The 14,595-nt window shown below is 38.0% G+C and overlaps 2 protein-coding genes across 6 annotated transcripts in view; one reads left to right on the forward strand and one right to left on the reverse strand.

The window, feature by feature from the left end:
* Positions 1-14,595, reverse strand: part of LOC140363593 (craniofacial development protein 2-like) — a 184,870-nt gene that overhangs the window by 39,069 nt on the left and 131,206 nt on the right. The window lies entirely within an intron of this gene.
* Positions 7,035-14,595, forward strand: part of LOC140363157 (solute carrier family 41 member 3) — a 20,448-nt gene continuing 12,887 nt past the window's right edge. For 2 of the 5 annotated variants that reach the window (XR_011927136.1, XM_072449522.1), the window contains exons 1-2: positions 8,504-8,666; positions 9,802-10,109. Coding sequence is in view for 4 of the 5 variants with exons in the window: in XM_072449522.1 (XP_072305623.1) it covers positions 9,807-10,109 (303 nt within the window). In the remaining variant the exon portion in view is untranslated. Of the gene's footprint in view, positions 7,199-8,503; positions 8,667-9,801; positions 10,110-13,600; positions 13,855-14,595 lie in introns of those variants that run through there. The other 3 variants (XM_072449524.1, XM_072449523.1, XM_072449526.1) reach the window with 3 other exon arrangements.

Below are 14,595 nucleotides of genomic sequence, written 5' to 3' on the forward strand. Positions count from 1 at the left end.
GTGGTGCGGGCGAGACACTGCATTTGACCCCTAAGGCGCAAACCGGCTGACCCTCACCCACACACGCCGAGCACCTTTCGCCCGGCCCCTAGCCTCACAGAAGGTCACTAAATGCCATGGACGAGACTCTCTGACCTTGATGTGACAGGTTAACTGGAATCATGTCATTTGAAACCGGATGGCTTGGCAGGAGATTAGAACCAATTAGCACGTTGAATCCAGCGCTAACTGTTTCAATTGTTGCTAAAAAGCGAATGGTCTTAAATGTCTCACGTTCCGAAAGTGGCAGGATGGTGGAGGTAATTGTGGAGAATCAAAATAAAGCCTGTTAACTGGACTTGTGATAGTGAATGTTTTACAAAGAAGAGAAAAAAAAAGACCAGAGGAAAAAAGGGTCCTGTTGGAGGCACAGCTTGTTTTCCGACATGATTATACGTTAAATTGTGTAACATTATATTGAATAAAAACTACAAAAGTCTACTGTTTGATAGCATCTTGATAGCAAAGCTGAACAAAATGAAGCTAATACTTAAACACGTGTATCAATGATTCTAAAGCTGTTCACACCAAGTACCACCTAAGCTAATATTATGATAGTACTTGGGATATTTTCCTTTTAGTTGCCCCCTGTCCCTTTATTGTCTGTGAACCTGCTCCTGCACAGTCTTTGAGCAGCATTAGCACAAACGGTGCTAATGCTGCTAACGTCTACACGAAGCTAACAAAAGCAGAATTTCACACTTGCTGGATTTCAGTACTTAAATGTTTTTTTTAGAGTCTTCGTACATAAACTGTAATGTACTGATCATAGTTTTTTCAAGTGCTGAAACGCAGAAACGCAGAAAAAACGTCTCTCAGAGGTCCGACCACCGAGGATAAACGGAAAACATCATAAAACAAATAGTGCTATGCGTAGCTTCTATTTCATGGGATTGATTTAAGTACACTGATGACATTTATACGACATGAAAAGGTTAATTCTCTGCGCCGAAACGTGTGTCTCTGATTGCTCATTATATCATAGCCGGCGGTGCGATGGATTCTCCTGGAGGTGCTGCAACACACGCAAAACTATGTGCAGCCATTCATCACACACACTGGCAGCCTGAAGTAAGAGGGGCTTCGCAGCAGATGCTCGCTTTACGTTCATTCAGATACAAGTGGCACATTACGCACATGCACATCGTGTACGGCCAACAGGGACTCTATGTCTGATATCAAGTGACACTGTCGCTATGCATGACACATTTGACACACTATGACACATCTTTCTGTACTTTGCACTTGTGGTCTGACATATACTAGAACACACTTATTTGCCACTGCTGTGTGGAATCCTTCAGGTTTAGCGCTCGCAGCTTGCAGAGATAATCCCCCGTCATTATGGGGTTCTGTTTGTGTCAAAAATTAAGTTTTCTTTGAGCTTTTGTTGATGGTCAATGTAGCCGTTTGGTGTTGTACATGGATCATAATGATCAAAGCCCATACTTTCTGTCCTCTTGAAGTATAAACTCATTTCATGACAGAGGAAATAAGCATTTACATGCGGTGACGTCTTCAACATGGTGATGACAACAAATAAGTGATTGAACCCAATTAATCTAATATTGTGGGACCATCCGGGCGTGGGGATCATAAAGGTGATTTAAGTTGCTTTTAAAATGTTTGTGGTGTAATTGTCAAAGCTTTGTGGTGTAGAGAAATGCAGATTATGTACCGCAAAGGATTGCTACCAGCATGTGCAAAGACAGTACAAGAAGTAGAACAACAGCATATTACATAGAGCATAGACATAGGAAAACCACATGCAGACAACTGTGTGAGTAACAACAGCGGATAACGACATAATTAATAAATGACAACAATAAAAGCAACAGACACTGGCTACATTAAAAGCGGTATGGACGATTTTTCGGCGATTTGAGAACGCAGGCGGAAGTGCGCATGCGCCCTCCCCCGTGTGGACCGATACAACACACACGTGCGTTTGTTTATTAGCGCAATCGCATCTCTCGTCTCCCGTAGATTTCTGTTCACTTCTGCGTCAGCTCGAACTGTCTTTCTCCGTCTTCATTTTGTCCCGTACAATGAGGGAACTATATTATGATAGATCCATGCGCTTAGGCACGCGGAAACGTGGGGAAGAGCCTGACACGGCTGCAGGTGAGCGATAGGTGCGTTTTATGATTGATACGTGGCAGGACTAATCGGCAGTCCACGCCACGAGGAAATATGACAAAAAAATTGCTGAAAAAAATCGTCCATACCACCTATAACCATCGACGAAGGCACAAACAGAACAGTTGAAGATAAATGAGTCATGATACAAGAACAGGCTACAACATTCATGTGCTTATTTGGGACATAAAAGCCTGGTCAAAATGTAGGGACTGTGGCGGGCCCTCATGATAAACTATGTATGAGTAATGAGTTGCAAATGCTATTTAAAAAAAATATATATTATATTATATTTTTATTTTTATCTTTATCTTTATTTATTTTTCCCCTCCATCCCTTGTTGGGAAATGTGAGGTTTTGTCCATAGGAGTTTTTGTTTATAAGAGTTCTTCTATTGAGAGTGTTTTTTAAACTTCCTATAAGTTATCTGTTCTTTTCCTCTGTATCTACCTGCGTTGCAACAATGAAATTTCCCCATGTGTGGACAAGAAAGGATTATCTTATCTTATCTTATTACTGGTTCATATAAATTGCACCAGAATACAGGAAATTACATGACCCCCTTTGGATTGTGATTTATGTAATTTATAAATATATATATATATATATATATATATATATATATATATATATATATATATATATATATATATATATATATATATATATATAAAAATTACATAAATCACAATCCAAAGGGGGTCATGTAATTTCCTGTATTCTGGTGCAATATAATTAAAATAATGCAATATAATTAAAATAATGCATAAATAAATAGGCACCTTAATGTTGTATTAAAGACATCAAACCCCCACATTTATTTATTTTTATTACAAAAGGGGATGGGGGGGTCTGGGGGCTCCCAAATGGCGAGCAGCGAGCCTGAATGGACGGCAGTACAAACAGTTTGGATATAATCAAGGACAAATATTGTAAAGAATATGTTTATGCAGTGGTGCTTCTTCTTTTGTTAGAAATATATAAATATGAAATAAAAAAATGAGGGGCTGAGTATGCTATTAAGAGGTTTATTTCTTCAGTTTGCTTAATTGATTTATACTCATTGGCCATTATACATTGTTAGGACAGAATTGTATGGACACAATAATCTGAGCTACATTTTACTGCTTGTTGTCTTCAGTTCATCCATAGTTACCAAATGGCAATGTCTTGCAAACACATTAGCACTTGGGGGATGACGTGTTGTGCCGCAGAACCGTAGTTACATCGACAGCAGGTCTCTACAAGCGTTTGACTTTCAACTGAGGCCCAATCTTTGAACTGATTTACGAGGCGCTCGGAGCTTAAAGTCTCCTCTGAGGAGTCGTGTCCTCGCAGCCAAACGCAGCCTCCAGAATTCCCATGCGCTTCCTGACAGATGTAGTCTTATTTTCAGAACATTTTTTGTCACTTCCACTCCTTGAAAGAATCACGCTTGAAAACAAAACATTTCGAGTTACGTCATGCAAAGTTAAGTTGTAGCTTTAAGGAAATATATTTGTACAAGACAGATATCCGACTGTGAGGTCTTGAGACTCTTGTAGAATGGAGCTGGTGACAGTAAAGTCTTCTCTGCATTTAAACACAAACACATAGGAAAAAAGTAATTCATAAATAGAGTAAATAAGAATAGATAAGATAGATAGATAGATAGATAGATAGAAAAGAATAAATAAAATACAAAAAAGTTGGACTGCAGAGAGGTATACTTCCAATTTTAAGCCAGATTTGTTAAGCTTATTATTAAGAAGGTATGCAATGCATCCAATCTAAAACAGCATTGTCACTGTAAAAAAATGTATACCGTGTTTTCGGGACTATAAGTTGCACTAAATACGCAATAGAGAAGAAAAAAACATATATAAGTTGCACTGGAGTATGAAATGCAGTTGCAAGTGTGAAAATAACAAATTAAATCATATGTAAGTCGCTCCGGAGTATAAGTATATAAGTATAAATATAAGTATAAGTCGCACCCCGGCCAAAACTATGAAAAAAGGTGCTACTTATAGTTCGGAAAATACGGTATATATAAAATGAGCAACTTGGCCTTTCACTCCACTTTTCAAATTGTGTTTTCCAGTGGATACAGAATTCCTCCCTATCATAACTTCCCTCTAAATAATTTGAGTACGCATGATGAATTAATACGATTGGCTACACAGCATTGATAACAAAACACAGGTTATATGTTTATTAGACACATAAAGTCTTTACATTCTTTTTCCTAACAAAACCTGTAACCAGAGTGAAAAGATGAAGCCAGTTAAGAAGGTGAGGAGGTTCGTATGAGCGGAGCGACTGTTCCCAAAACATGTGACATGCCGTTGTGTACTTCTGCGTGGTCATGTAATGTTTGTGTCCACGTGTGTGTTGCCGGGCATTCATCACATTGTGGGGACAGAAATGTGTATACGTGGTCACTTCATGGGGAACTTTTTTGTTGCGTGGACCAGAAATCAGGTCTTTATAAAGTTAATCCTTCAATATTATGTCAATTTAACTTCAGCCATTAACAATTATGACAAACAGTAAGTCCTTTATTAACAGATCAGTTGCATGGATTAAAGTAATGGGTTATGATATTGGTTAATTAAGGTTAAGGCTTAGATTAATGCTGGCCAAGTAGTAATTATGATTAGGGTTTTGGTGAGGCTCCAGCAATGTAATGCCCCACAAAGCATGGCGTGTGTGCGTGTGTGCGTGTGTGCGTGTGTGCGTGTGTGCGTGCGTGTGTGTGTGTGTGTGTGTGTGTGTAGATCACAAGGCCAGCAGCTGCTCTGGGACAGCAACAGGTGCTCCAAGGTAAACCAGGACATGTGGACAAGAGAGAGTGAGTTTAGAAAGGAATAATCACAATCTGTATGTTACAGAGTTAGACGATATGGAAGTGAGGTTAAAATGTAATAGACTTGAAGTGGAATTACTCAATAAACCTGAGCCCAAACTTCTGGGCTATGTTTTGGTAATGGTTGACGGTTGTCCTGGTTGCATTTAATACAGTGGTGGAAAGTGACATAGTAAAAAGTACTGTACTGAAGTCAAATGTGTAGGTATCTGTTGCTTTTACTTCTACATCTGTAGTGTCTGCGCTTTCTAATCTAAAAAGAAAAGGTTTGTTTGTGTGTTTGTTTGTTTGTTTGTTTGTTTGTTTGTTTTAGATCAGCTGACATTTCGTATTATTATTTTAGCATGTTTAAGGCATTTTAAAAACTTTTTCGGTGGATGGATGCTAGTGTTTTAGAATGTTTCACAGCATGGCATTAAACGTCCAGCTCCATGGAGACAAGCAGATGATTCAAGTCAAGTTACAGGTCCAATCTGTGCGGCGGCTACACCACTCACAATAAGAAAGCATGTTTTTTGTAGGTATTTTTTGCTAATAAAATCAACTGTGGATAGATTTAATGCTGTGAAACTTCCAGGCAAATAAATACTGAAGCTGAGTAAAATGAAGGAATATTTTGTATAGCTGCAGTCTATGTGAAAGGTAGTGGCTCCATTGAACCATTCTACTTAAAAAGAAAAGAAAAAGAGCAATACAAAAGCTGAATGGTAAATGGCAAGATTAATATTTCTTGCTTGAATCTGCCGTGAGATACTGTATATCCTGATTGTCACGACAGAGCACTGGCAACAGGGCAGACCAGAATATTTATAGAGCATTACAAGTTTCCACGAGAGTTTCCACCACACCAGCTCAGACACACTATCTCAGCTCTGCTCCTCATCACACCGAGCTGCTCTGTGTGCACAATCCTATCTGAGGTGGTCCGCGCAATCTCCACCCATGGCACTCTGGCGCCCTCTGGTGGCAGATTGGAATCATTGAAAACCAAAAGAACCACATGTTTTTGCATGTGCAGGCATTTATCTATATAGGACATGTTTGTACTGTATGATTACGCTGACGTGCACACACAGTAAAAACGTGCTTTTATGACTTGTACGTGTATGTTAAGTCGTGTATGTAAGGTTATTTAACAGGTTACACTCAGTACATTATCTTTGGAACGTGCTCCCTCCATGTAGGCATGCAGTAGTTGATTTTGAACACTTGATGGCAGCAAAGAAAGTAAATATAGAGAACTAAAATAAAAGAAAGAATGAAATACCTAAGTAATAATACATAATACATGATAATACATATGCAATATCACATTTGAGACACTACACAAACTCAACCTTAAAAAAGCCAGTTAGAAATTAATGGAAACTAATGAAGATGTGGCATTGTTCTTAGCTATATTTTTTGCATAATTAGTAAATACATATTGAGCATAATACTAATGATAATAATCATAATAGTCTCAATAAGCTGAAATGCATACCAACTAAATGCCATGTGTCAAGTGCCTCACGTTAAACACTACAGTGTGAGCCAAGATTAAACCCTGTCAAACAAGTCATCTCTACAAATATAGGTGTCAAAGTACTGGTTAAATATCATTCTAAATATAAATGGCCACATTGCCATTACATCACTGGTTTTATGTACTTCCTGGTATTTATTTAATGTTCCTAATGTTCTATAAAGCATTGTATAGCCTTCTATTATTATGACCCTCTTTGGGGTGAACATCTTTTGAAAACTAATTCTCATGTTTTCGATGGAATTTTTAAATGCAGCAAATTGTCTCTTTTTGCAATTATAAAGTTAATTTAAGTCTCATGCCAAGTGTTTCTTTTCTTTCATTTGCACCCCTTGAATCACCCATAATAATAAAACAGAACCATTATCCCTGTGTGCTGCTGTCACACAGTCCAGTGAGATGGAAGCAGACAGGCGAGGGATATCCTTAACTGCCAATGCCATGAAATTCAATCCGGGTTCAGAGATACATGCGCACTGGCTCTGAATGTAGGCCTGCACAGGACCAAAGACTCAGACAACGCATGGCAAAGAAAGTCCTGTATACAAGTCCTATTTATTCTTGCTATATCTAGTAAATACACTCATAACTTTCACCGTGAACACACTGGATTGTTGTCAACACCACGCAACAAACTACAAGCAAAGGTAAGGGCATGGAAATGACTTGTTAGATGTTTGAGGTAAAGAGTGGTTCTTTTTATTAGCTTTTCCAAACAAACTAATTCCTTTATGAAACAAATAAGCAATATAGGTTTAATTATTTGTCTATATAAACAAAAATAGCTCAGGGAATGCTTCAAATCATGTGGCAAGAATGAAAAATGGTGCAATGTGCTTATTACTTAAAGGTGCAGTATGTAACCTGCCTTTCTCCATGGAGACGCTATTGCTTTGACTAGAATGTTACACAATATGGCATCAAATGTATCTATCTTGCATTTATTTAATTTTAGGTGTTTTTATTGCAAAAACAATACTTTGAAAAACACGTGCTGTTTCTGTGACAAGGGCTCCTTTAAATCACCACCAGCTTGTCTTATTGCAGATAGATATGATTAATTCTAAACTGTGGAACTTTAGCCATAGCATCTCCATGGAGACAAGCCAGTAGCCACTCCTCCAAAAAAAAGTCATGCATACCGCACCTTTAACAGATAAAACAAAACAACTAAAATGTCATTTATTTTGAGGATGTGACGTGAACAATCAATTGCCTTTTTCTTGTTTGCAAAAAAACTGTATTGACACTTGTAAATGATTGGACCAGATTCTGATACTGGCTCTAGTTTAAAATTAGATGCCATCCAATCATTAAAAAATGGACAATTAATAAGATAAGATAAGGGAAAAGATATTCCTTTATTGTCCACACGTGGGGAAATTTCATTGTTGCAACGCAGGTAGATACAGAGGAAAAGGACAGATAACTTATAGGAAGTTAATAGAAGAACTCTTATAAACAAAACTCTTATAAACAAAAACTCCTATAGACAAAACATCTCATTTCCTAATAAGGAATGGAGGGGAAAATAAAGATAAAATAAATTAAAAACAGCAAGCGTAAGACAAGATAATACTAATAATAATGGTAAAATAAAAACTCTTTTTTCATCAGTTATATGCACATGAATGTGACATTACTGCATGTGAGTGAATATGACAGTATTGCACATGGTTAAGTCAGTATTTAAATAGTAATACTATACAGTAATAAAGTCTATATGAGTCACAAATGAGGCAGTGTAATGTCTTATATCTAAAATATCAGGTCTGGTCTCATTCAAAAAGCAGAGTTTACTGTATTTAGGTTAATTGCGTGTCCTCTTTTCCCTATATTTAGCAGGGATTCCCTATGCAGCTGCTCACGAGAAAAGAGGGCGGGATTAGACGTCGACACAAATTTAGAACCAATCAGTGCTCGCCCAGTGGGTAACCCTAGTAACGGGGGGCGGGCACAGCTGGAATGGTAGGAAGTAGGGGAACGTCGCAATGGAGTGACACAAATCTAGCAGCTTACTATCGTGTGACGTTAGGTTTAGCTGCTTTTGCTGTCAGTGGGAGCGAAATGGAACGACTGAATGTTATGTCAAAGATAACCCGGGTTTGAAGTAAGGTAATGCTAGATTTTTGTGCATTTTGCTGTTCTATTGTGGCTGGGAACATCTCCGGGGCTGAATAGATGTGCAACAGCAACGTGCAATCTTCCTCTTAAAATGCTCCAACTACATAAGTAGCTGTTTTCAACCATCCACGTGAAATTAAATGAATGCAGACTTATAGTATTACAGTTGGTTAGTGTTTATGTTTGGTTCATTTGTATAAAGACTGTTAGACCATAATGCAAAATTTAAAACATCAATAATCCTGAATTTAAGATTACATCCCAGCAACTAAAATGAACAATTATTAAAGTGCATTTACCATAAGATACCTTTTGGATATTCCCTGGCAATTCCTGACAAAGAGGTACAATGTATCAGAAGAGTGTCAAAAAGTCAGTTACCATGGAAATCCGCCATGTGTTGATGGTGCTAAATGTATATAAAGATGCTTCCATGATGAACATTAGTCAAAGCCGTATATAAAAAAAAAAAAAAGGTAAACTAAAAACCCTGTGAAACAACCTGATACTCAGCTGAGCCACTACTGGTGAATTCATGTATCAATCTATAAAGTTAGAATAGTTTTGAAGGATCTCAATTAGCGTCTTAAAATCCCATCATTGGTTTAACCTTAGGCTAAGTGATGGTCTATGTCGTCCCTGCAAGTGTGGTTTATTGTGACATGTGCAAGAGAAAATCTGTCTCTTGCATAAATATCTTGAGCTTAAATTTGTCTTAATAATAATATTTGCATCATGTCAATGCTACAGAAATGTGCTAAAAGATTTCATTAAATGTATTAAAATGTATATAAAATGACTTAATTTATCACATTTTGACTTATTTGATTTCCATGCTACATTAATAAGTAAAAAGTACACTGCATTTTATGTTTGGTGCACTGTATGCTACTGTAGCCTTGCCTCCTTCAAGATCAATAAGCCTTCACACAATCTGGAAGTATACCATAATGTGACAATTTAGTCTATCTTTCTGAAAATGGCGGTGCATTATACATTTTTTCCCTATACTACTAGAACATGCTCTAATATTTGTGACCAGAAATCTGAAGATGATTAATTTGTCATAAATGCTCCACCATTATCAAGCCAAATATATACATCTGTATACTGTTATACTTCACAGGCACAATGGCTGGAGAGGACAAGCCGCCGAACCAAACCCGACAGAGAAAAAAGGGAAAGAAGTCCCGCTCTAAAGAGAAGAGTCCTGGTAACAGTCCCGATGCCCACCTCCAGGATAATGACGACTCCCTGGTTCCCCCGGCTCCACAGCCTCCTCCCCAGAAGAAGAAACCAGTGGAGAAGCCCAAAGTGGCAGTGGCCAAAGTGGAGGAGGAGTCGTCCATAGCCATCTGTCTGCAGGTGCTGTTCCCCTACCTGCTAGCCGGGATGGGCATGGTGATGGCGGGCATGGTGCTGGACATGGTACAGGTGAGTGGAAACTAGTCACCAACACAACTGATCCCTCCATATTTCTGCTGCAGTGTCATTTTCACTCCACACATTGTTTAAAACAGCATCATTGCAGTATGACTTATTTGTACAAGCCATTTCAGGATTTATAGAGAATCATTTTACCCCCAAGTACTTTGGAGAACCATTGCAAAATATGAAAAATAAAATTGGGTTTTTAATAACAACCAACACATTTTATGTCATTGATGAATATAAATTAATATCAACATCAAAGTGATTTATCTGTGAGAGAAACATGAACATTTACAGCAGATTTCACTTCTACAGATTATCTATATCAACTGCTCCTTTTCATACATTTGGTTTAAATTTGCATTTGTAAATTCTTCACTATGTTGTAAGTAGAGCTGGGTTTCGATTCAAATTTCAAGAATCGATTCGATTCCGATTTTTACGTTTCAAAATCATTTTTTTTCCCGATTTTCTCAGATTCCATCCGATTCGATCCGATTTCGATCTGATTTCCGATTCGATCCGATTTCGATTCAATATGGGGGTTAATGTTATTAAAAATGAAAAATGTATTTGAACCGCTTCCTTCACTTCATGACTGTGTAGAGAAGCAACATGTTAAAACTAGTATTATATCAATATTAAACAGCAAATCTTACAAGTATTGGTAGTTACTGATGGCTGGAAGACTGATGAAAAGGTTAAGGGTCAATCTACCTTCAAGAAAGATAATTCAGGACAATAAATGGAGTACATCATTGAGGTGACTACATCTGCAACTGTGGATTCTACTGGGACACTAACCAGTGCATTATTATTATGCTTGAAAATAATTAAGAATTCACCCAAAAGCGGTTGCTACCAAAAGCATTTTTATTTTAAAACTGCTCACACACTGCCAGTACTGAAACTGGAAATATAAAATGTAAACGTTGAGCATTTTTCAAACATTTTTTAATTTATTTTTTTTTAATTAAATGTAAAAAAAATAAATCGATCTTTGGACGTACGAATCGATAATCGGTCATTAATAGGCGAATTGATTAAAAATCGGAAAATCGATTTTTTTTTAACCCAGCTCTAGTTGTAAGTTCATGAGTTTGGTTTAGTCTTGATTGGAACGGAGAATGTACAGAGACATTAATATACACTGCCACTGCCACTTTGATTAAACTGAGCAAATACAGTAGGTGGAGCCTCCTCCTGGATAACTGCTGAGGGTGATGATCGTTTCATCTGCATTTCACTTTTGCACATTTTTATTTATGTACATTGCCATTTATTTTGTACGTACATTATTTTAGCATTGGATAGACTTTAATTGGTTTGTGTCATCATTGGTGCAATCAAAATTGAGCTAAAATCGAGCTAAAAACAGTTTGGTTTAGCTGTGCATAGGACTAAAATGATTTAATTTGCACTCTTCGCTTTTATGTCTTAAACTGTTTTGTGATTTCTGTACTTTAATGCATGTTGTCCTGTTGTGTGAAGCACTCTGATTTGCCTTGTGTAGGAATTGTGCTCTACAAATAAACTTGCCTTGCCTTGAGCACTCTAATTTGCCTGTTTGCTGCTGATGTTATATCTTCCCTCCCTCACCTAACAAACTCATAGTATAAAGCTTATTTCTTCTCCTTATCTGCTGCTCATCAGTATTTCTTTCGCTCATCGTTGCCGCTGTCAGCAGCTGAGAAAATGATTGTTTCAGCTCATAGCTTTGTCCAGAAATACAGAGGGCAGTGAAGGACAAACAATGAGGTGGCCTATTTTGCACAGGCTTGCATAAAGTATACGGGTGAATATTAGTGCACAATGTAGACATCCTGTCGTCGTTGTCTGGGATTCTAGATGTCATATGTCAAGAAGTACTTATCCTTTCTGTAGTTCATAGAGCAAATGTACAAAGACTAAAATATTGCAATATAAGCAAAAGTATTGATGAAAAATAAACAACACATTTTCCTTAGCTATGTAATGGGGGCTTTATTCTTACTGCTGAGTCATTTCTCTCAGATCTCTTGTAGTACATCACTCAGTTACCACGAGACCTTGTTTTTCTTTTTTGGCCCTTTTTTTGACATTACTTTGTTTTGGGACTGACAGTCGGGGTGAAGGGGTCATATGGTGGCATCTGCTGTTTTGTGAGCAACATTCTTTGACTGTGCAGGCTAGACTGTGAAGCATTGCATAACCGAATATGCTAAGAAAAGCATGCAAAAAAACATCATTTTAGTTACTTTGAGAGTTTTTTTTTTTTAAGTTGCACTACGTAGCTTTTCTGGTGGAGGGTACGCCCCCAGCTTGTCTCCATGACGATGGCATGGATTTTCCCTGAATGTTGCACAGTATGGAATTCAATAGCTATGCATATTTCATTAAACATACAGTGCATCTGGAAAGTATTTGTAGCACGTCACTTTTTACTCTTTTACTTTACTTTACTAAGAATTCTAACAACTTTCTTTCACGTTGTCTTTATGGGGTATTGTTTGCAACATTTTAAGGCAAATAATCAATCATTTTTAAAATAAAACATAACAAAGTGTAAAACGTGAGACCCTGTGAATACATTCTGGATGCATGGTATATCTTGGACTCTCTACGGAGATGGATATCATACCCTCCTCCAGAAAAGTCACGTAGAGCACCTGTAAAATATTAGTATATGCAAGGTTTTATTATATTCCAAAACAAAACTGACCTTTTTAATAAATGCTTACTAGGCAGCCTACGATTAAATGACAAAACATCAGGTGGAACAGAGCCAGTGGTGGAAAAAATAAAAGAGTGAGTCACGACCAGAAGGAAGAGAGAGAGTAAATGACCAAAAACGACACAGGAGGAAGGAGTCAAATCCAGGATGAGAGGAAGCACGGAGCATGAAATAGAAAAGATGTTAGTGGAGGGCAGAAGCCTGGTCGTTCCGCTCATGAGTGTGCCTGTCTGAAGGAGCAGACAGCCTCTTTCTGTACTACGTCACCACAGACTGAGCAGGATGCTGCTGAAGCTGAGGGAGCCAGTATACCGGTACTCTCTCCAGACACGCTGCCGGGAAGAAGCAAGAAGACTTTTAAGATTAACTATTGATCAGTAACGATACAAGATTGTTCTGAAATGGATTTATCAAGAGGAAAAACAACACATTACTGCCATTCATATATTTTTTTTTAACTACTACTGACAACCAAGGACCAAGTCAGGAAACAACATGACAACAACGGTGAAGTGTCGACGATTCTTTTAATAACTTTCATTTTTCTATTCGGACTTTAGTCGACTCACCAGATTAGGACTGCAAATGTGAATCGACGAGCACTGTGTGGAATGTCGTGACTTACAAATGCAGTTAAAGTTAATGACTGCGATCCCTAGTGGTGCTGACAAATGGACTCATCATCAATGCTGACTCACCATAGGAATAACCGGTGCCACGCTACAGTCTGTTCCAATTGACAACAAATATTCCCCTGAAGACGCTAAATATTGGCGTTGTAAGCAGGATTATCCAGCCACAGACAATTGTTTGATGTTGTCTGGACATAGATAAAACACAATGGTGGTTACGCGTTTGGAGCTGGAGTTACGGTACCAGGGGCAGAAGTTACGAGGCGTCACATGGAAGTTGACCCGATCGGAGTATGGGTTCCTTCCAGAGAGTCCCTGGCTGATCGCTGCTCAGGTCACAGTGCCACTGCTGGTGTCCGGGCTCGGGATGGTCTCTGCCGGAATCGTCATGGATCTTGTACAAGTACGGAAACTGTTAAAACAACAAGGAATATTATATGTATGAATGTTGTTGGTTAAATTGCCACAATAACATTTTTGGTTTTGGCACCCAGGCTTAGTCCTCATGACAGGACTTTAAACCATCATTATTATTTGTTCATTTGGATAAATTTGGCGTGACACCCTGCCATCAAGCTATGTCATTCAGTTTGGTTCGGTTTGATTTCATGCCTATCCAGATTTTGTGTGAAATGAAGAATATTTGTTATACTTCCCTTAGTCATTATGTATTGGATATTATTTTTATTGTAACGGCAATAAGAAGTTAAATACTTACATTATGGGTCTCTTCTTTGCTCATGTTCTGTAAATGGAGTTTATTGAACATGTTATTGATGCAAAAAGGCCACTCGCAGTCTAGAAATCAAGTCCAATGTCTGGGAATTCAACACAGGACCTTAAAAAAAAAACTTTATTCTGGAAGCCCGCTATACGACGTAATCCTTCTTCCAGTTGTATTAGTTGACATTATGGCTGCCGACCTTGAGAGAAAATAGGTTCTACACAGAATAACTTGTTGGTCACGTGAACATTGGTTATTTTACACAAATCAATCTACTTTATAGCATATTTTGACAACGAGACTTTTCCCTCGTTCTGCATTTAAACCAACGGAGTTCCCGCTGGATCGGAAGTGCGATTACAACGAAAGTGCCGATCACGTGGGAAGAGAGGGAAAAGTTGGCGGGCCGGGAATAAGGTC

Source organism: Eucyclogobius newberryi, unplaced genomic scaffold (genome assembly GCF_026437365.1).
Source record: "Eucyclogobius newberryi isolate DKJ021-1_F unplaced genomic scaffold, fEucNew1.0.hap1 SCAF_17, whole genome shotgun sequence".
In the NCBI taxonomy this organism is placed as follows: Eukaryota; Metazoa; Chordata; class Actinopteri; order Gobiiformes; family Gobiidae; genus Eucyclogobius; species Eucyclogobius newberryi.